We start from the raw sequence: 20976 nt of genomic DNA, 5'->3' as shown, positions 1-20976 counted from the left end.
TAAACTTTTTTCATGTTATATGCTTGACAAAGCGATCACATCACTGAAAGAAAGGTTCCAGCTTATGGAAAACCACAGCAAAAGCTTCGAATTTCTATATCAACGAACCATCTGCGAACATGAAATAAAGAGGATTTGAAGAAAGCGTGTTCGAATCTTGAAATTGTGTTGAGTGATGAAGAGAAACGTGGCATTGGTGGAAATGATTCCCTTCAACGAACTCCAAATATTTGCAACTATGTTGACCTCCGGTACCTCTCCAGCCAAAGCTTTATCACAAAAAACTGGCTATATGGATTCATTTCCAAACGTTTTTGTGAGCTTAATAGTACTGCTCACTCTTCCAATATCAGTGGTCAGTGCGAACGTAGTTTTTCAAATTTCAAATTAATAAAGACTTATTTAATATCTACTGTAAGTCAAAACCGATTGAAGGGACTAGCCTTAATATCCATTAAAACTGACATTCTCAACGAAATGGATACGGATGCAATAATAGGGGATTTTTCCAAACAGAAGGCCAGAAAAGTCTCTTTCTAACATGAATGTTGGAGTAACAATAAAAACAAGAAGCTTCGAAATATGTTTCAGTTGTTTGTAATTATCAAAATAAAATTTTTGATATACCTTACTTATTTGATATGCATTCACCTTATTAATTTCCATTAAATTCAGCGAATGACAGTCAGGAGACCTTCCTTGTCAGTGGTTTGTATTTAATAAAAATTGCTCACATGATTATTAAAAAGTTAGAACTTCGTTCTATATTCATCAGTAGTTGTAGTTGTGCCATCGGTCGTTAATATTCTTGGGGAACCAACGGATATTGAAGGAAATTGTAATTGTTATGATTCTTTGCAGAATATTTGTCCATTAGCGATTTCCTACACTTTTATTATCATTGAGGGAAAGGGGAGTGCACAAAAATATTAGCTTACACTTGAAAAATGTCTAGATCCGGCCCTGGGTTGTAAAACTCACAGAACAAAGAGGAAATTCATTTTAATGGGGTTTTTTCAAGCTTCTCTTCTCTAAAATGCATAATCATCAGTATAAGTTGAATAAATAAAATATTATAATAAGCATCATCATGTCCTCTTGAAATGAGGATGTTTCAGATTTGAAAAAAAAATGTGAACGAAATTTCGTTAAACATCGTTTATTTAACGAACGTCTCATCATCAACGACACGCAGATCATTCGTTAAAAAAAATCATGTGCTTTTTTAATAACCGAATGGGTCTCAATGATGGTTAAAAAAACTCTCACTTATATAATTGCGAGCTGGTGTTATTAGTAAAAACCCATATGTAAAAAAATGAGAACCCAAAAAAAAGTAAACTTGATTAAAAAAACCTCTTTCTAACAGGTAATTAAAGCAAAACGAAAGGGATTAAAGCGTTTATATTGGGTGCCATTCACGTAATTACAATGCTAATCAATTAAATGTCATCTTTTTTTCTGTTTAGTATACAGTACTTACTGCGGTAAAATGAATCTTTACCCCCACACCTTCTCTTCGCAAAAATCCGTCCTTGTAACAGCTGTTGGTGTTTTCTCTTCCCTCTTCATTTATTTTTTTTTATTATTTATTTATTTATTTATTATTCTCTCGTGGATTCCCGTTATACTTCCAAGAAAAAAAATATATTTTCCGCAAAAAAAACCCCACAAAAATTCCTTTCTTTTCCCGCGAACGAGAACAAAAAAAATATTCAATGTGAGAATAAGTACTTGGTTCTTGGAATTTCTTCATCGGGTAAACCTTATTTTCATGTTTACAGTTTTGAAGGAAGGAACAACAAAAAATTTTTTTTACTGTAAGTAAACTTCTTTCGTTGAAAAATAGTTGAAATTTGCATCTTTTTTTGTCCCTCAAAGAAGGAATTTTATTTATTTATTTTTTACTTTAACTACCTCTAGAAAGTATTGTAAAAAGTAAACTCGTATTGGATTTTTTGAAGTAGTTTTAGATACTTTCCTGAGCTTTGTTGTTGTTTTTTTAATAAAGTTCGTTCCGAATGCTGTTTTTTGGTGTTCAGAATATAGATTATCCGTTTCGCTTTAAAATTTTAGTTTATACATATGTATACAAGCGATTTACAGTAATTATATAATTCATATTACTGTTAATTATATAATTCATATTACTGTTAATTATATAATTCATATTACTGTTAATTATATAATTCATATTACTGTTAATTATATAATTCATATTACTGTTAATTATATAATTCATATTACTGTTAATTATATAATTCATATTACTGTTAATTATATAATTCATATTACTGTTAATTATATAATTCATATTACTGTTAATTATATAATTCATATTACTGTTAATTATATAATTCATATTACTGTTAATTATATAATTCATATTACTGTTAATTATATAATTCATATTACTGTTAATTATATATAATTTGCAATAGTAGTTCCAGTCGTTTGAAATTTTTAGTTTTTGAGGAATTGGTTCAACTTACGGCAGGGAATCGATTGAAATTTTCAACTGGTTAATCAAAAATTTTTAATCGATTAATTAAATTTAAATTGAATATTTTTTGTAATCATGTAATATTAAATAGTGCAATAAAAATACTTTTTATTCATTTCATATACCTATTCGGCAGATGTAAATGAATATAGGAAAAGATTGAGAAATTGAGGCTGCTTGCTTGAAGCAATTTAATAAGCTAAACATAATTTTGTCAAAACCTGTAATTTCTTCGCTCGGATTTTGTCGTTTTTTTAAAAAATCTGTTATTTTAGGTTATTCACTGATTTCGAAAATTCTTTCGATCATACCCCACTTGGTTTCCTAGAAACTTCTCCCAAACTGTAGGCCTACTTGAGAAGCTGATGCTACCAAGAATACGAAAAACTACTGTTCGCGTAGTGGAGATAATAAATTTTAGTCTGTTGCCTTCAGAACTCCCATCAAACTCAATTTGAAACTGAAACCATCAGTTTCTGTTGAATCAACTTGTCTAAAAATTTGATCAAAATATTAACTCAAATACTTTTTAATCGAAATATGGTCCACTTTTCCAAAATGTTATGTATAGGAACATAATTTGTAAGACATCTAATGGGTTTTGTCAAACAAATCAAGTTAATTAACAAGTTTTTAATAAAAATTTTAATCGAATTTTAATTGGATTGATCAAGTCGATTAATTCAACTAAAATTTTCAACTGCGATTAAAAGGTGGTTGATTAACCGACCCGATTAGTTGATTTATCAGACCAACCCTAGTTCAAGTATACAGGGTGAATGGTAAGTATCTCTTCATAACTTTGACAATCAAAAAAAAAACCGTAAAAATAATAAGATAAGATATGTTGCTTGTACAGTCACAAAAACACAAAGTTTGACTTGTATTCAAAAAAGTTTATTTTTAAAACTGCCTTCTTCTTAATCTAATTTAACTCAGACTCTAACTTAATCAAGCGTCAAAGATAATTCTGTTCTGCAATCAACCCTGTAGGTTTGTTTGCTTACGATAATTGCCTTCAATTATTTTTGTATTTTTGTCTATTATGTATTATTATTATATTTTCATAATAAATACATAATCAACTAGGTATTTCATAGTTTTTGTTGTTTTTTTTCCTTGTAGGTATGTGTGTGATTCCGAAAAACTGCATATTATGGAAAGAAATGTTCACAATGTGCCAAAACTGATTGCCTTAAAATGAACTCTGCTCACTGGAGAATGTATTTCCCAATCCAGCAATATTCCAATGGACTTAATTTTAGTCGCTCACACAAAATCTTGATCAAAGTTTAGAGTTTGGACTCCTTTTCAAAAGAAAACGTGGTCACAATATACTACTTTTTTTATAGAGCTCGAAATAATGTTTTCGTGTTTTCAGATGAGACGTCTAGTTTTTACTGCACGAAGATCAGAGGTACATATTAAGCTGAAATATACAAAAGCGTCTTCCAAGAAAGAATTTGATGAAAGTTGAAGACGTCTCTACAGATAATATCACGTTGGTAATTTGGTGCTTTGCAGATTATTAACCGTTGGCCCTGTTGTTGCAAGTTTTGTTGTTTGAAACAATCGTTAATCATTGACGTTTATGCGGTAACTTTTAACAAAAGTTTATCATTTACCTGTTCACAACGTTTTTTGCTCAATATGATTTATGATAGAATCAAATCTTTACATAAGCTCAATTGTTTTTTACACCCTCCACACAATTCCTGCCACTATAGGGAGAACAACTGAGTAAAAATGGTGATGCTATGCAATACAAATACAACATTCTGGATTTAGCACTGTCAACAGAATTTTTCTCACCACGTTTTGACAATCGCACGACCTTATATTTCAATAGATTTTTAACCCCAAGAAACGTTTCCCCCTTCTGATTTCATGCAACTTGATTGAATGGACTATTTTATAGGCCTATGTAAGTAATATATATATATATATACGGGATGGAAATTGCCCAACACCATTGATGCAATGATGAAAATGTAAATTTGTAGTTAAAAAAAATTCCTTCAATTGATAATTGATGTCAAGAGAAATGACAAATATAAAACAATGATCAAAATATTTATTTCAATAATAGTTTGAAAAGTTTGATTTTGCGAAAGATAGTGATAAAATTTCTACACAAAAAGAATGTCTCTCTTCCTACTTCTATTATTGATTGCAAGAACGCACATAGCTGCAGGGGGTGGTATCTCTCTCGATATTCCCCAGCAGGTTCCATTTTTAGAATACTTTGCAGATCAATCCTCAGAAACCAGAGAGAGAACTGCAAACAATGATCAGTCAAAAGTATTGGAATATCCGTTATTGGATGACAGCTCTGAACAGGTTATCGTGCACGCCGATGACAAAGACGAAAAATCTGAACAGCCGGTCAAGGATATTATTTTCGTTGAACGACAATATGGTACTTCCCGGTTATCAGCAAACTTCTCCTCGAATGTCACGAATTTAGAAACGAATGACTGTGGTGCGTGTGCCGATGGTAAACATTCAAAAAGTCCTATTATCAACTCATTTCAAGAAGTAACGCTCACTCCTTCTGTAATACAAAACGAAATCCAAGAGAAACCTCCCTTTTTAAAATTTATACTAAATTTCACATCTAAAATTTTGGACGAATCAAGAGCTATCCGGATACCGGATGTAAAAACCCCCCACAATGCTGACAGTACCTACGAAACAAGAAGTTCCAAAGTTACAACTGCTATGACTCCGTTAGAACGCAACCAACGGATAAATGAGTCATCCAATATTGATCTATACATGAAGGATGTTAAATGGATTCTCAATGATCATTCGCCACCGCATAATGACACACATATCGATAACTATTGGGTAGAACACTCGGCAGCCACCAACAAAGTGAAGCCAGGAAGTTCATTTGATACTCACAAAAAAACGAGTACTGACATTCCACTCAGAGCTAAGAAAAAACCGTCTACTAAGGACATTTATGACCGAAATCTAGCTATCCCTACTGGGTTTACAACACCAGATGGACACATGAATGATCCTCCATTCAGAGGACCTAATATTTCACCCGACATTGACCTAAAAAGTCAAGATATGGAACATTCAAAAAAGGAAAAAGACTTACGTAGCGTAGAAGAGCCTCATAAGTTTTATCCAGTTCAACCGGAGCTAGACTGGAAAAGAGCAAAACAAAAATGGGGCTATGCGTGGGAATCTCATTGTTATATAATAGGCACCCTATTCGTAGTAGTACTGCTTTATTCACTCGTTAGTCTACTAAGAGTTCAAGCATTTATGAAGATATTCAGCGATGGTTACGTAGCTACTGTGAACTCTTTCATTTTTATAATCTCTTTCAGCAGGGCATTTTACATGTTCTACGACCCTTACAATTCCAACAACAAATTAACCGTAGTTCTGTCGTATATAACCTTTGATATTTTATATCCATGCATGACGTCAGCGTATGCAGTTTTATTTTTATCAATATTACAGGCAACGAACGTTCAATTTTTGCCACTCAAATTTCAAAAACCGTATTTATTAGCTCCATTCATCGCCTTCTATTTTTCGTTAACAATCACTTGTGACATTATTGTCGGAGTTTTTATAGCTCCTACCAAACTACTGTTGGTGTGCCAAACCACATTCCTTGGACTAAGTGCAGTGCTCAGTCTCAGTTATTTTTATGTTTTCAAGAGAGTGTACTATGCTGCACTACGTAAGCAAGGTGAGATGATGAGAATCACTTTCACGAAAATGCACATTACTGGTTCAAATTTACCAAAAAAACTTCCAAAACCCACTCTCAGCCTTGCAGTCAAACTTACTTTGGCCACTTCCATCCTACAGCTATTGCTTTGTACGCTATTAGTGTATGGAACATTTTTTGCCCAATATGTATTTTCTGCCGTAAGCAAAATCGATCCTTGGTTATGGTGGTGCTACCAATTGCTCTGCAGAGTGCTAGAACTAGTTATGTGTGCAACCATGTCATTCACGACGGCACAGCCACTAAATCGTTTTGAAATAAACAGCAAAAAATTCTGTGATATCGTCAGATGGTTTCCTTGCAGCAAATTTACACGATGCTGGAAGAAAAGAGAGACTGTCGACTTTGAGGATCATTCAGATAACTATGCAAATTTGCAAGGATTTCGAAACTACGAATACCGAGCATCACCGAAACGATTCCATACAAACTCGCTTCCAACATTCAGAACGCCTTTATACGATGCTGATAACACATTACCTATGAGACACTTACCACATGTAGGAAGAAGTCGCAACACTAATCATCCAAGCGTGTTGTCTCTCTTGTCATACTACAGGTAAACTTTTGTTTCTTTTTTCCTTATTTTCGTATAATTAAAAAAAAAATCTTTCTTTTTGGCAATTTAGAAAGTTCTATGTGTACTTTGGAATTAACAGTTGTTGAGCACAATTTTTGATATCGGAAGCACAGAATGCTACCAACTGAATTGTTATCAAACGGTAGATTGACCACTAGCCCATAATATACTTCGTCATTGTATACACGTGAATATATTGATTGTTTTTAATTTAAATCTAATAGATGAATATACATTGCGTCTTTAAAATCCAGCATAATAGAGAAATATCGAGAAGATATTTCTCTATCAATTTACCGTATAAATTGATTCTATATGCATGGTATCTACTCTTATCTTCGTCTAATAGCTGTAATTCCTTATCTGTTAGTAGTCTTCTCGAGGTAATTTTCAAACCAAAACTAAGTTATGAAAAATAGTATTTCATGATTTTTTTTGGCAAATTTCTCATCTGAAAACGCATCATTTCGACCAAGCTGTACGGGGCCGTATAAAAATTTATACTTAATATTCAATATGATCTTCTTAGAGATTTCATTGAGTGGCATAACATATACAAGGAATTGTTAGCGTGCTCGCGATGAATAAATCAAATGGGTCAGAATTATTTGCCTTCAAAATTATTTTATGTATGGAACCTATTTTTCAACAAAAAAAATGATTTAACTTAATTACCACGTTACTTACTACTCTACGCCAAAAACTCAGTCAGTTTTTGTTGTAAAGTAATAAGTAACTAGTCACTGTTCAAGTCATTTTTTTACGGCTCATAAAATGAGGTGAAACATTTGAAACAATTTTTTTTTTAATTAAATTTTTTCCCGTTTAGCAATTAGCTATTGGAAAACAAGAAGAATAGACACCTTGTATATACTGTACTGTATGTATATTTATAGAGGAAAACGTTGAACGAATCGTTGATATACTTTTTTGTTATTCACAGATCCAAACGAAGTATCAGCCTTTCGGCTAACGAGAGGTTGAACGAAATGGAGCGCAACAATTTAGAAACTACTCCTGTTTGCACACTGTCAACTCAAAGAAATCCAAGTTCCCGTCCTCCTTCAATGCTATATAAAGACCATGGCTTTATAAGGTTTCGAACGGACAATGATCCGGAACAACCAATGGAGATGACGGACGAAGATGACGATACTAGTGCTGGCGATATGGATTCAACCAAAGTTGACGTGGGATCCAGCTTCTGTTCTCTATTGGAAGATGAAATCGCTCAGAGTAACTCACCGCCATTGTTTTACGCCGGGTACAATCGTCGGGCACGGAAACTCAGTAGAATATCCGTAGATACAACAGATAACAGTATCGATTTATCATCAGATCAACTGAGCAACATTATTACCTTCAAAAATGGCTATTCCAACGGAGGAATCGATTTAAACTCTCGTAAATATGGAAGTACTTGTAGCTCAGAAAGTGCAGCCAATAGTTTCGATGTTACGTTTTTCCTTAGTGGAAATATCTCTCCAGTTGCTCCGAGCAACTCGGCCACTACGACACCCGGATCTGCTGCAGATGGTTCTGCATCGCGGAGCGAAACCGAAGACGATAAAACTTCAAGTGTCGAGGGCCATGAACATTTTCTTCGAAGCATCTCCCCTATCGTGAAAAACGCGGCAGCGAAAAGGATGCATAACTTACCTCTAAAACTGAATCTTCCTAAAACGAGTGAGTCGTGCGACCATGGATGTCATGTAAACACAACTTGTGGAACTGAAGACATAACACCAGATTCTGCAGTGTACCTCGACATGCAGCTGTCGAGAGAGACTGCGCCAACGAGCAACGAATGCTTTCAAGACGATAAATTTCGTACTGGGGCTTTGTCTTCGATAACCCCTCCACTGACATCTCTTACCGATTCCTCAACACCTTCGAACGAATCGTCGTCTTCAAGCAGCCTACAGGTGGTCGACAGTACCAAACAAACCTCGCCTACTGCTACTAGCCAGTCTTTAGACGATTTAAGAACAAGCAATTCGTATGTTATCGTGTCTGGGGCACGAAAGTCAACTGGTGGATTTTTAAACAAGCTCAGGGGTTCCGCTTTTTCCTTGAATGCAACTAGCAATGGCTATGAACCTCTTGAATTGAAAGACGAAAGTCAAAAATCACAATGCAATAGAAACGGCAAAAAACTCCGCAGGGCATTGAGTGACAGAAAACCAGATTACGAAATTCCTCAACAAAAGCTGCAAAACAGTGAGTTCATAAAGTCGGCACCATTAACAAATATGAGTCATTTGGGTGACAGTGGATTACTGGATGATTGCCAGGAACAAAGTTTTACTTTAGCCGATGCTACTTCTCAAACTGAATAATTATGTTTACACAGGTTGGTATTTAGATATTCTCCACATACATGATTGAAATAGAACTTCTTGAGAACGGATTACTTATATACCGTGGGTAGCAAACTGGCAGGTTGCAACCACTAATGAGATTCAAAATTTGGAATTTCGCTTGTTATATATATTTTTTTAAATTTCAAATACAAAATTGTTCCTTATTATTTGATATCCGGTAACAGCAAGTAGAATATTACCATTAATATTAATCTAAATTGTGAGATCTTTCCAATACATTTAGTTGGATTTTTGAAATTCGGTTAGTTGAATTTAAACAAAATATGTTTGCTTTTTTGCAACAAGTAAACAAACTTTTTAAACTTTTTTAAATCGTGAACCCTAGCAGTTCATGAAATGTTCAAATAGGAGTAAGTTGAAGTTGGTTGATTAATCCTCTCAGGTCGCAGTGGCAATTACGAGATATCTCGTCTCCTTAAAACCCTCTTATTTCGGCAATGAAGAGACCAGATACTTTATAGCAACGCTTTCCCCAAGAACATGTTCCGATCCCCTCCCCACAGCCTGTCGATCGACAGCCAGTAATCGGAGTCAGCATTAGCAGAGTTCACGTTTTGATAATAGAAGGAGAGAGACATATGTGTTCCAAATTTTTTCCCTTCCCTTTCGGTAGTATAGACAGCCCCACAACTTTAAGATTCGACACTTTTATGATGGCTTTCTTTGTTCCACCTAAAATTGCCACCTTCTAAATTATGCCACTCAGGGCAGTTGCCCCATTCTGCTACCCTCTAGTTCCGACCCTGGTATAGGAATACTCGTACAGTAAAAATAATGGAAAAGAATAGAGTATTTCCTCTTTTTTTTAAGTTATTCTCGGAGTTGGGGACTGGGAAAAGCACTATTACTAGCACAAAATCGAAAAAATCTTCCTGAAAAACGATATAGTATTTCACAGAAGGTTTGGTTATTACTATGCCAGTTATAGTGCGGATCAGTGAAATTTTTATTTAAAAGAACCACTTAAACGTTAATGCTTAAATTTATAGTTTATATTCTTTCTTTTCTGTGTTAATCATTACAGGTTTTGTTTTTATAAACAAGGCAATTATGTACAGTATATGAAAGAAATACTATAATCTTTGTAAAAGATAACGCATAAATATTTAAAAAAAAAACTTTTAGTATTTAACTTCACAATTTAGGCTACTCATTTTATGTGGGCTCGTTGTTATATACGTTACTGCCAAAGCCCGAAGTGCGGCCAATTCGAGAAGTGGCCGGCCCTGTCGCGAATTGCAGAAATTATTTGGACTTGATTTGGCCGGATATTTCGCGAAGTGGCCGGAGATCCTCAGTCAAAGTTCGATGTGCTGATGTAAGACCGCCAAATCCATTTTTTTCAATCGCCAACGTGTGATACATGTCTATATATAGCAACTGTATTGGATTAACTCCATGTGACGAGAGAGAAAAAGTGAAATTTGAGAGAAAAACTATAAAAATAATTATATAAACATAGTTTTTTCTGCAAAATTTTGGAGAAAAAATTATTACTGCATCGTGACTGTGGTTTGATGGGTTGCCATAACTAACGTGGACATAATTATCACGAAAAAATACGCCGACTTGACGATAATCCCGAATATGTCTTTTATTATCGGACTTTGGCCAGGGATCGCCGGTCACTTCGCGAACTGGCCAGCCCCTCGTTGGCCAATTTAGGGTTTTGACAGTAACATATATACAGGATGATTCCATAATTCCCTTGTCGCATTATGCTGGTAAACCGTTGATCCTAGAGGCATACTTCCTTTTGAAAACCATCCAAATAATATGTAGAATTAGTTATTATGCTCAGATACGTCGTTCATGTTGCAAGGGGTTATTCAGCTATTAAAATATAAATATTAACTTTTTATATGCCTTATTATAACCTTGTCCTCAAAAACCCCATTAGAAAGTTGTTGCCGTCTCACTTGAGGCTACAAGAAAAAACTCCAACGTTTCTAAGTGCAATATTTCCCGAGATATTTGAATTCAAAAATTGAAAAGTTGGGAAAGAATAGTATAAGCTAACAGACAAAGCTTCTTTCCCTCGTTTATGCTGTTTTTTCCCCCCGCAACTTTTCTGTAATTCTTGAATTTGAATATATTAGTAAATATTACTTAGAAACGTGAAATTTTTTTGTTTGGCCTCAGAAGAGATAGGGCAACAACTTTCTAATTGGGTTTTTGAGAACATGGTGTTTGTATAAAAAGTTAGTTTTTTATTTTAATAACTTTACAACCCCTTGTAAAGTAAGTGACAAATCTGAGGTCTATATGTTAATTGGGTACCTTTTCTACCTGTAATTATGCCTCTAGGATCAACAGATCAATGGCTCGCCAGTAAAATGCAGCAAGGGGAATTATGGAATCACCCTGTATTCCAAGATTTTTTTCTTTTAAGTGTCTCATCTCATTAATGTTTTTTTTTTTTTTAGTTAAACAGTCAAGTTCTGGTTGACAATTTCATAAGGATTCTCTGAAATGCAACACCTAATTATTTCATAAAACAACTTCCAAGATATTTCATTACAAAAAAGATGCAAGAATTGAAATTGAAGAGTAGATTTGATTGAATATATTAAAAAAAAGAAGAGAGGAATGGAATTTTGGCATTAAATGTACATTTGCTACCCGTCAGCAAAATATAAGGAGAAAAATATGCATATTTTTAGCAAAAACCACTTGCAACATAAAACACATGATTTGATACAGACAAAGGGCATTTTAAACAGGATGCTCAGTCATATGCTCATGGCTATCACTCAAATAAACTATTGCAATGAATATGTCGTTAAAAATGTTACAAAAAATATGTGAATATATTACATTTGTCGCTTTATATTCCTACTGAAATATTGTCATTTTAGCATGTATGCATTAAAAAAAACAATGCAAGTAAAATTCAGAAAGAAAGAATAAATAACATTTTCGCAAACTAACATATGTGTGTTTTTTAATGAATCAGATTTATAAAGAAATCGATAGCTGTGGAAAAAATTGCAGAAAATATATATTCAGTGAAACTATAAATTAACAAATTCTGTTTTTTAAATTAGACATTTTTATTCTTTATAAATCAATTTTAAAATTAAACATATTTATCTATTTTGTGACCTTCCCCTCCCCTTCTTCTCAGAAAATGTTCCATTGCTCTCCTTACTAAGCAAATCCATAGGTTCTCATGTTGTGGAGAGGCACACCTACTTTGGGAAACACTAGGTCAGTGCATAGGCAGAGATTGACTTGGAAGTCTAGGGGGGCACGATGATGATGATGTCAGCTCATATATACATTAGATCAGTCGACTCCCCCATATCTCCGCCCATGGGTCAGTGGTTCTCAACCTTTTTTGACTCGTGGAACCCTTTTTAGTAAACAAATTCTATGGCGGAGCCCTGTAGGCCAATTTTTTAATTATTCATCAAAAAAATACTGATTTATTTTTACCCTTTAAAAATATATCTAATTATTTTTTTAAATTTTTCTGGGTTTTTTTTTACTCGAGAAGCCACAGAGCCCCTGGAGAGTGGTCAAGGAGCTCCAAGGGCTCCACCGAGCACTGGTTGAGAACCGCTGCACTAGATTAAATCAAGGAAAATAGTTAAATATAGGAGGATGAAGTGAACAAAGTACTGCATACAACACAAGGATTAAAAAAAAAAATTCTCTGCTTATAATCAAATCTTTCCATGTTCATTAGATTTCATGTTATTGCTCTTTGTTATTTTGATGACTTATAAAACATAACTAATTTCACTGAAGACCTCGCAGAAGGTTGTTCTGGTCTATTACCATGTATGAGAACCTGAGAATTTCTATCTATATTATACAGGCTGTCCCAAATTGTTTGTGCAGCGGATATCTCTGCAACCATTGACTTTAGAAACATACTTTCATTACAAAAAATTTTGAAATGATGTGCGGTTACTCAAAATGTCTTAAATTTTCCAAAGGGCCAGGTACATAAAAAATAGAAAAATATTAGCTTTTTATTTAGATGTTGTGTGCTGAAACTTCCAATTAGTGAAATGTAAATGCAGCTCTGAGAAGTTTGGGAACAAATTCTGTGAAAAAATTCATTTCAAGTTAATTTTTTCTAAATAGAAATAAACATTTACAAAAAATTGTATGTTTTTAAATGCAATATTAATGGATATACTTGACTTTGAAGTTTTGAGCATTTATCACCAATGATTGATTGTGTGGTTCACAAATTAGGAAATTAATTAATTAGGAAATAATTAATTAGGAAATGTAAATTAACATTCCCTAAAAATGGCAACTTATGAGCCAACACAGTGATACATTGCCAAAACATAGAGATTTCATAAATTTAATATCCGATAAATATTGCATTTAAAAATACGAAATTATTTACGAATGTTTTTTTCAGAGCGGGATCTACATTTCAATAATTGGAAGTTTTAGCATACAGGCACTGTATAAACAGGTTTTTTTATGTATACACTTTGATATTTTAAGTAACTGCACATCATTTGAAAACTTTTTTGTGATTGAAAGTATGGTTCTTGAAGTCAATATTTACAGAGATATCTGCTGTGAAAACAATTTGAGACAGCCGTACAATGCATAAATCATTATCATTTGCTTCGAAAATTGAAGCTATACAGTTTGTTTTTAAGCGAAGCACTTAAAAAAATTTGTGTGGACTGAGCATAATTCAATATCTACAATTTTAAAAAATGTGCAGAATTCGTTGAAAATGTTTTCTGATAGCGAATAAAACATTGGGAAGTAAAGATATACATAACTGAAAAAATTTTCAATAAAGTATCCGATTACATAAGATTTTAAATTTTCATTTTGATAGATTTTGCTATTATAATTCTTATTTGTTAAAGAAATGTTAACACATTAACAAAAATTGCATAGAACTCGTGAAACAATGTTGAATTTCAGCTAGCACATCATTATCAACCAAATATGGATGTAAATAACTTAGTTCCCTACATCACATTTTTCGGAATAAGCCCCATGTGTGTGGATTCTCATTTTCAATGATTTTCGGATTCAAATATCTCAGCGAATATCGCACTTAAAAACATGTTCTTTGTTGGGTTTTTTTGGTCAGGAGAGACAGGGCAACAACTTTCTAATTGGGAATTTTAGGACAGGGTGACCAAATAAGTATACAATCCCATTGGAATATGAATGAGGTATGTGTGGTCAACATAATTATTTGGATACTTTTTCTAATTAGAAGTATGCTTCTAGAAACAATAGTTTGTGAGTCATTCTAGGATAAAGGGGTATTTCCTGTGCATCCCCCTGTATATACATAGGTTGATTTTTTAGTGGTGATGACAACTATTTATTTTCTAGATACATATCATACACACAAGATTCTAAGTTTTACAGGACTCTGATGTAGTCACCAGCATTGCGTATAATGTGTTTCGAGCGATGCAGAAGCCTTTCGATACCATTGCCACTGCCTTATGTGCGAAGAGAGCAATCTATTGACTGAAGAACATCTTAAACTGTTTGCAAGCAAATCCCACGAAGTGGTTCCTTCTTTTAAAGGATTAGGTCAAAGTTGCTGGGACTCAAATCTAGAGAGTATGGGGTGGTATGAGAAGGACTCTCTCATAGTGCTGCAACTGAGTACGAGCAGCGTCATATCACAATGTTTCTGCATTTCTGTTAAATCATGTGGAACCCTTCAGTCCTTCAAGATGTGAAGCACAGTTGAAGGTGCCACTTCTATATCGTGGGCTAACTCACATCTTTGTCACTTACTGGTGGATGAACAGACCGAGACATGTACATGTTTGACACATTTTTACATCCTTCTCTGAAGACTCTCACCTACCTTGCTACTGTTCAGTAATGTAATGCAGATGCACTGCAAGCCTCTAGCACATTCAATTTTTAACCAGCTCCTCTGCTCTTGCTTCGAAAATATTGTGACTGAGTAATTTTACCGCATGTTCACAACTGCTCTGTTTCCATTAACTGCTACACACATATATTGGGGGGGGGGGACAGTTCATTTGCTTCGAGGGAGGGTAGGCATTTAACTTACTTGTAGTATAAACCACATGACTTGGCTCTGTTTCACGACATTGCTAAATCATTGTTGCCACTATCAAAAGAATCAACCCATGTATATAGATCACTCATACACGTCTTTGATGCTGGTGGGACAATGCTTCCCCCTTTCCCATCTCTGTCCATGCCTGCAGATGAACAATCTCTTGCTCATCGCAAGATCACTCAACAATAAACAGAGATGCTTGTGATGTATCTATACTAACTCTTCAAAAATAAAATATCTGGTTCTGCATTATGACGTAATAGAGTATCGGGGTACGATCGTATAATCGCAAGTTATTTTGTTATAGTTTTAAGGGTATATTATTTAGATAAAAGTATTGGTAAAAATGTAAATGTAAAACATGAATAAGTTTTGCTAAACAGCTCTATTTATTAAAAAAATGTTGAGTCTATGAGAAAGGCTAAATAAGAAACAAAGTAAAAATTTGGTTTTTTTTTATTTTCCAAAAAGCTACATTGTGAAAAAGATGGACTTATACACAGTATGAAAAGTTCACCCTAAGAGTGTGATGAGACCTAAAACAACCTCAAAACATAAAACTGGTAACAATATACACAATAACAAAGATGGCATGATCGTTTGGCTAGTTCAATGAACATACTGTTCCACAATGTACATGAATAATTTAGACATTAGCACACAACACAAACAGAAAAGAATTAGATTAGCACTCAAGGAAATTATCGCCACCTTGACATAACAAAAACTTGCCTTCCTTTTTGAAACTCTTAGTATTATATTAATCTAACACCTTTTTAGCTTGAAATGAAATAAAGTTTTTGATACAAATATATGAACAAATAATTCACATCAACAAGCAGATAGACTTAAAAACAACACATAATAAGCTAAAGATAAAGATTCTTCAACTTCTAGCCTTTACATTCAAGTGTTTTTGACAAGGAGCTGGGATTACTATAATTTGAAGAATCTCATGAGAAATGATGCAGAAAAAAAATTTTGATGAACCAGGAATAAAACCAAGACTTCTTAGAGCAACAGAAAGCTTCTAAGCATAAGAACATCATTTGAAGACACAAAAGTACATTCAACAGAGAAACATCACTGAAATAAAAATATTAGATTTTTCAAACAAAAGCATTTAAAAATGTTCAAAGTGCAAAAATTACATTAAATCGAAAATAAACACTATACAATAAGTGCAAACATATCATATAGTCTGAGTTAAATATATGAAAAAATATTCTGACCGAAAAAAAATCAGGTACTGGGTTGCCTTGACAACTGCAAAATTGGCATTGGTGCCATGAAATTTCTATGGGTGATTACTCAATTGGAGTATGAGGACATTACATTTTTATAATTTATATCATGAGTCTATTAACATGGAAAGGAGTCCCTTTCCACACTGTTAAACAGCATTTGAAGTAGGCTACTAATTGAAATCATGAAAAAAAAAAATAATTGGTAAAAACTGAAATTCCCACATTCAGCAACTTGTTACTGTCCTACTATTAATTCCAGTGCAATAACATGGAACCTGTGAAATAGTGGATGGCTTGCGGCTGAATGTCAAAATGGTTCCTTTTCAAAGGTTGTATCACTTGATTAAAATTCTCAGAACCATCAACGAATGGTTCATTCATTTACTGTGCTATCTTCAAATCCTTTATTGTGTTCCTGGCTGCCTCAGCTATGTTAAGGTCATGTTTGAACACATGAAGAAGTATTGCTATTTGGCTTACTTAAACCTTGTGTCTACACGATCATGCTCTAAGTTGACAATCAAATTATTTCTTGAGAGAATAGGATATTTAACTTCACTATCCAAAACACCATCACCACCTTGCAGTGTTTATGAATATGCAATTATCTTCATCACAAAATTCATTTGATAAGCAACATCCTGATAGGTTCATCTCATTATAAACATACATGAGCCATGGTGTTCTTCCAATTTCAGTGAAATTCTAATTGTTTGAAATTTTTAAAAGACTGCCATGTATTTGATATTCGAAGAAAAACTCTTGAAAGTAAATACATATATAGCCTACTTATATGACAGTCAATGAAATTACAGGGACATACCATATTTCTCCAATAAAATCATCTTCGTTTCTTCTTCTCCTGCCTGCTTCTTCTGCCAGCATGATGACTATGATGTCGATGATACGTCTGTCCAGATGTACCCTCTCCATACGTATCTTCGTCACTTGAATCCCCATAATCCTATCCATTGCAAAATATGTTTATTATCAATAAACACAGAAATATAGATCATACATGAGAGTACCATAAAAAATGTTTAAAAATCATCAAAATTTGAATATTTGTTAATTTTTTGGTATTTGTCAACTTGGTCACGGCTAAAATGATATTAAAATTTTAAATATCTCATGACACCTTTTGTTGATCTTGATCACCTTGGCACCTAAAATTACTTTGAAACACTAATTGGGTATATAACAGAGCTAATTTTTCAATAACATTTTTGCCAACATCCACCTCCTTCCATCTTTACGCGTGCATCAGAATCTGATCTCGAAACTTTTGGAATTCAAGTAGAGGAATTCCCTTTCAGGTTTTGTGCCTTGCAGGTATATTATGCACTGTCAATTTTTATATTAGAAAAAAGTTTTAATCTCCTTTTATGCAGCAACAAAATCAAAGGTGGTGGACAAAGCAGTTATCCATGTAAGTTTTGTAACATCTAGACTCTTTTTATGTCTGCTGAATCATTTTTATGTTTCACTGCAATCATCGCAAATTCTAAAAATTACTTTTTATGAACTTGTTGTATTGCAGCCATGCTATACAGCCACTAATATTTCAAGAATATAACATTTATAATAAGCTTGATGAAACATCCATTTATAGGATTTTATTTGAAGAAGCAAAAAAAAAAACCAGCTGAAAAATTTTGTCATTAAATCCAAAGTCTGTAGAATCGAGATTCACTTAATCAAGGGTTTACTGTATTAATTTCAAATCATATGCACAATAATATTAAACTGATAAATCAACAAATTTTATTTTATTTTTTCCCCCTTAAAATATATGATTTTTTCAAAGTTTCGGGAATGTGAATAATCTCTAGTTTATTTGACTCTCTTTATGTGTACAGCTAGTTTTGTGCACTTGCTAGAAGTATTCACCTATTCAATAGCATATTTACTCACAAATACATAGAACCAAAATCTTATTATCATGAGACCCTATGCATTCGAGGCCCCCCGGGCTGTGCCCAGTGAATCCATGAATCAAGACTGCCCTGCAAGTATCACCATGGACAACATAAATTATTCAAGAAAAATGTCAATGCATCGTGAAAATTCAGCATGGTGTTTTAGTTTCACAAAGTTATGGTTTTTCACATTGTTTACATCATTTTGTGCTCTTGTAGACTGTTTAGACAGGATTCGACAGTTTACAAAATTTTTTACAAATCATTATGGAGGAGTCCATATATATATATCTAAGCCTTTTTCTGTCTTATTTATCACATTTATCTTTATTTACAAGCTTGATGTATAAAGATCTTTGCCAAACTACAAATCATTTTTTCCTCTTTTTTTGGATTCTTCTTGAATCAAGAAACAAAATTCAAATTTTTAATTGATCATAAAGTGATGAAAATAAATTATTCCATATAATTCCATCAGGGCAGGGCTGTAGTGTGCATTATTGGGGCCCCTAGGCAGACTTTTCTTTAGAGCTCTTTTTGAAAGGGTTATTATTATGCAAAACAAACGCAAACTTTTGTGGGGCCTCCATTTGGCTCGGGGCCCAGGGACAGTAACCCGGTTGCCCCAGACTAGTTATGGCCCTGCATCAGGGGTGAGATCTACATTTCTTTGTGAATATTTTAGAGCTAGAAATATGTGCTGTAGGTATTGTTTATAAAATACAGTAAAACCCCTCTTAGCAGACATCCCTCAAATGCACTCACCCCACTTTTACAGCCAAATAATAATTTCCCTTGGGTAATAAAAGTATGTATTTCAAACCCCTGATTAACGGTCATCCCTCTTTTACACACAAATTTTTTTATCCCGCCAGTATCCGCAAAAGAGAGGTTTACTGTACTTATATGAAAACCTGCATATATACATACCCTGTAGTCTTCTTTTGGAGGAATTATAACAACTGCGGCAATGCATACCAGTTGAAAAATTGCTCCAAAAAATAAGCCATAACGCAATAGTTCATCAACTATGTCTCCCATCTTGGCAAACTATGAGAAATACACATATCAGTTATAAACAAAGAAAATTTTTTCCTTGAAACATGCGACAAAAAATCACACCAGTTCATGCACTACAAACAATCAACCACAAGTTTGTGCGCTATAAACAGTCAAACTTCAAATCAGAACTGATAGCCAGTCAGTTAAAGAGAAAAATCTTACATCATCCATTGTGAAGATTACCAAGAATTACATATCTCATAGATTATTTTGTGTATTTATCATCAATAATCACTGATGCACAAAAAATTGAGCCTGGAAGGTGTTAAGGGTTACTGATAAATGTGGTATTCCCAGAGGGGTGATACGTCTCTAGCGAAAACTAGGATGAAAACTTACACTAAGAATTTTGATTTAAAAAAAAACAGTCCCCCCCCCCCCTCTCCACGGACGTAAAATTATGGGATATATTGGGAGGGTTCAAAGATATTGGGGGGACTCAAACACAATATTTCTATAGGTACTATACAGATGGTGGCACATATTGGGGAGGGTCTTGGTCCCGATACAAGTTTAAACTTGGAGAGGGCTAAAGGCCGATAGTTTTCACTCAGCCTCTTTTAAGTAAATTTATAGAGTGAGAAAAAATTATTTAAAAAAAAAAGATTTATACTGGGGCACCTCGGCTAGAGCCTTCCCCCTCCCCTGGTGGGAAACAAATGCTCTCCAATAACACAATAACATACTTTTGAGATCGTCAATCATTTTGAGGAAGTCTATAAATTACTGCCGGTCAAACAGAAACCACAACCACTTTACTTATATATATATATATTTTCCCCATTCTATTTTACTTCTATTTTAATTGGCACATTTTTTTTCCACCACAGTTTACTCTTTCAATAGGGTAGCTGACAATGTGTGACACCCCCCCCCCCTCCACGATCCGCTGGGACAGTAGTTAATATCATCAACTAATTAGTGATTGGATTCAGTATAAAAAATATAGGTACATTATGCACTGATTTGAATGTATCTTCACATTTCTTAGCATCTTACCTTTAGTGTGAATTGCCAATAATTACCTTTACAAGTCTTCTCTGACTGCCAAACAATAATTTGATTGATTAGGTTTCTATTTAGAATTGGAATATACAAGAAATATTTTGATCTGACATGAACAATTCCTTCACTCTACTTTCATCAAATTGATTGACAGTTATGACGTTGTCGGTTTTTTCGCCGTAACTGGCTTCATGACTACTGTGACCATACAAACCGTATTTCCCGGGACAGTCCCGGTTTTTTCTGGTTTTCTGGCTGTCCCGACTTTTTTGCAAAAATGTGTCTTATTTTTTACGTATTTTCAAAGACGCCAACCTAACTTCAAATCACTGATTAACTGCTTCGCTTACAAAAAATGGCAAGAAATTCGGATAATATCTGTTTGATAAATATGATAACCTTCTTCTAACGCGGTGATTCCCAACGGGGCAACTTGAGTTTTTCTATGAAGGCTTTGAATCTTTTCC

The 20976-nt window shown here is 33.9% G+C and overlaps 2 protein-coding genes across 3 annotated transcripts in view; one reads left to right on the top strand and one right to left on the bottom strand.

The window, feature by feature from the left end:
• LOC149085340 (uncharacterized) overlaps positions 1–12157 on the top strand; it is a 57294-nt gene extending 45137 nt beyond the window's left edge. The window contains exons 2-4 of the mRNA XM_089233303.1: positions 3629–6822; positions 7787–9196; positions 11654–12157. Coding sequence (XP_089089429.1) covers positions 4646–6822; positions 7787–9182 — 3573 coding nt within the window. The 5' untranslated portion in view covers positions 3629–4645 and the 3' untranslated portion in view covers positions 9183–9196; positions 11654–12157. The remainder of the gene's footprint in view (positions 1–3628; positions 6823–7786; positions 9197–11653) is intronic.
• A 3557-nt stretch (positions 12158–15714) lies between these two features.
• On the bottom strand, positions 15715–20667 carry LOC149085339 (uncharacterized). 2 transcript variants are annotated; one of them, XM_089233301.1, is made up of 4 exons: positions 20504–20667; positions 19373–19492; positions 17347–17487; positions 15715–16362 (listed from the first exon to the last, which is right to left on the bottom strand). In XM_089233301.1, the coding sequence occupies exons 2-3, from the start codon at positions 19481–19483 to the stop codon at positions 17365–17367; spliced, it is 234 nt and encodes a 77-aa protein (XP_089089427.1). In that variant the 5' UTR covers positions 19484–19492; positions 20504–20667; the 3' UTR covers positions 15715–16362; positions 17347–17364. The 2 variants fall into 2 exon arrangements, with proteins under 2 accessions (XP_089089427.1, XP_089089428.1); XM_089233302.1 differs by having other exon boundaries at positions 20530–20664.
• Positions 20668–20976: the final 309 nt, after the last annotated feature.

Source organism: Pholcus phalangioides, unplaced genomic scaffold (assembly GCF_987345545.1).
Source record: "Pholcus phalangioides strain wild (caught in Gottingen) unplaced genomic scaffold, Ppha-v1.0 ptg000007l_1, whole genome shotgun sequence".
Lineage (NCBI taxonomy): Eukaryota > Metazoa > Arthropoda > Arachnida > Araneae > Pholcidae > Pholcus > Pholcus phalangioides.
Note: the sequence above shows the minus strand (reverse complement) of the source record. Positions and strands in the feature narration are given on the sequence as shown.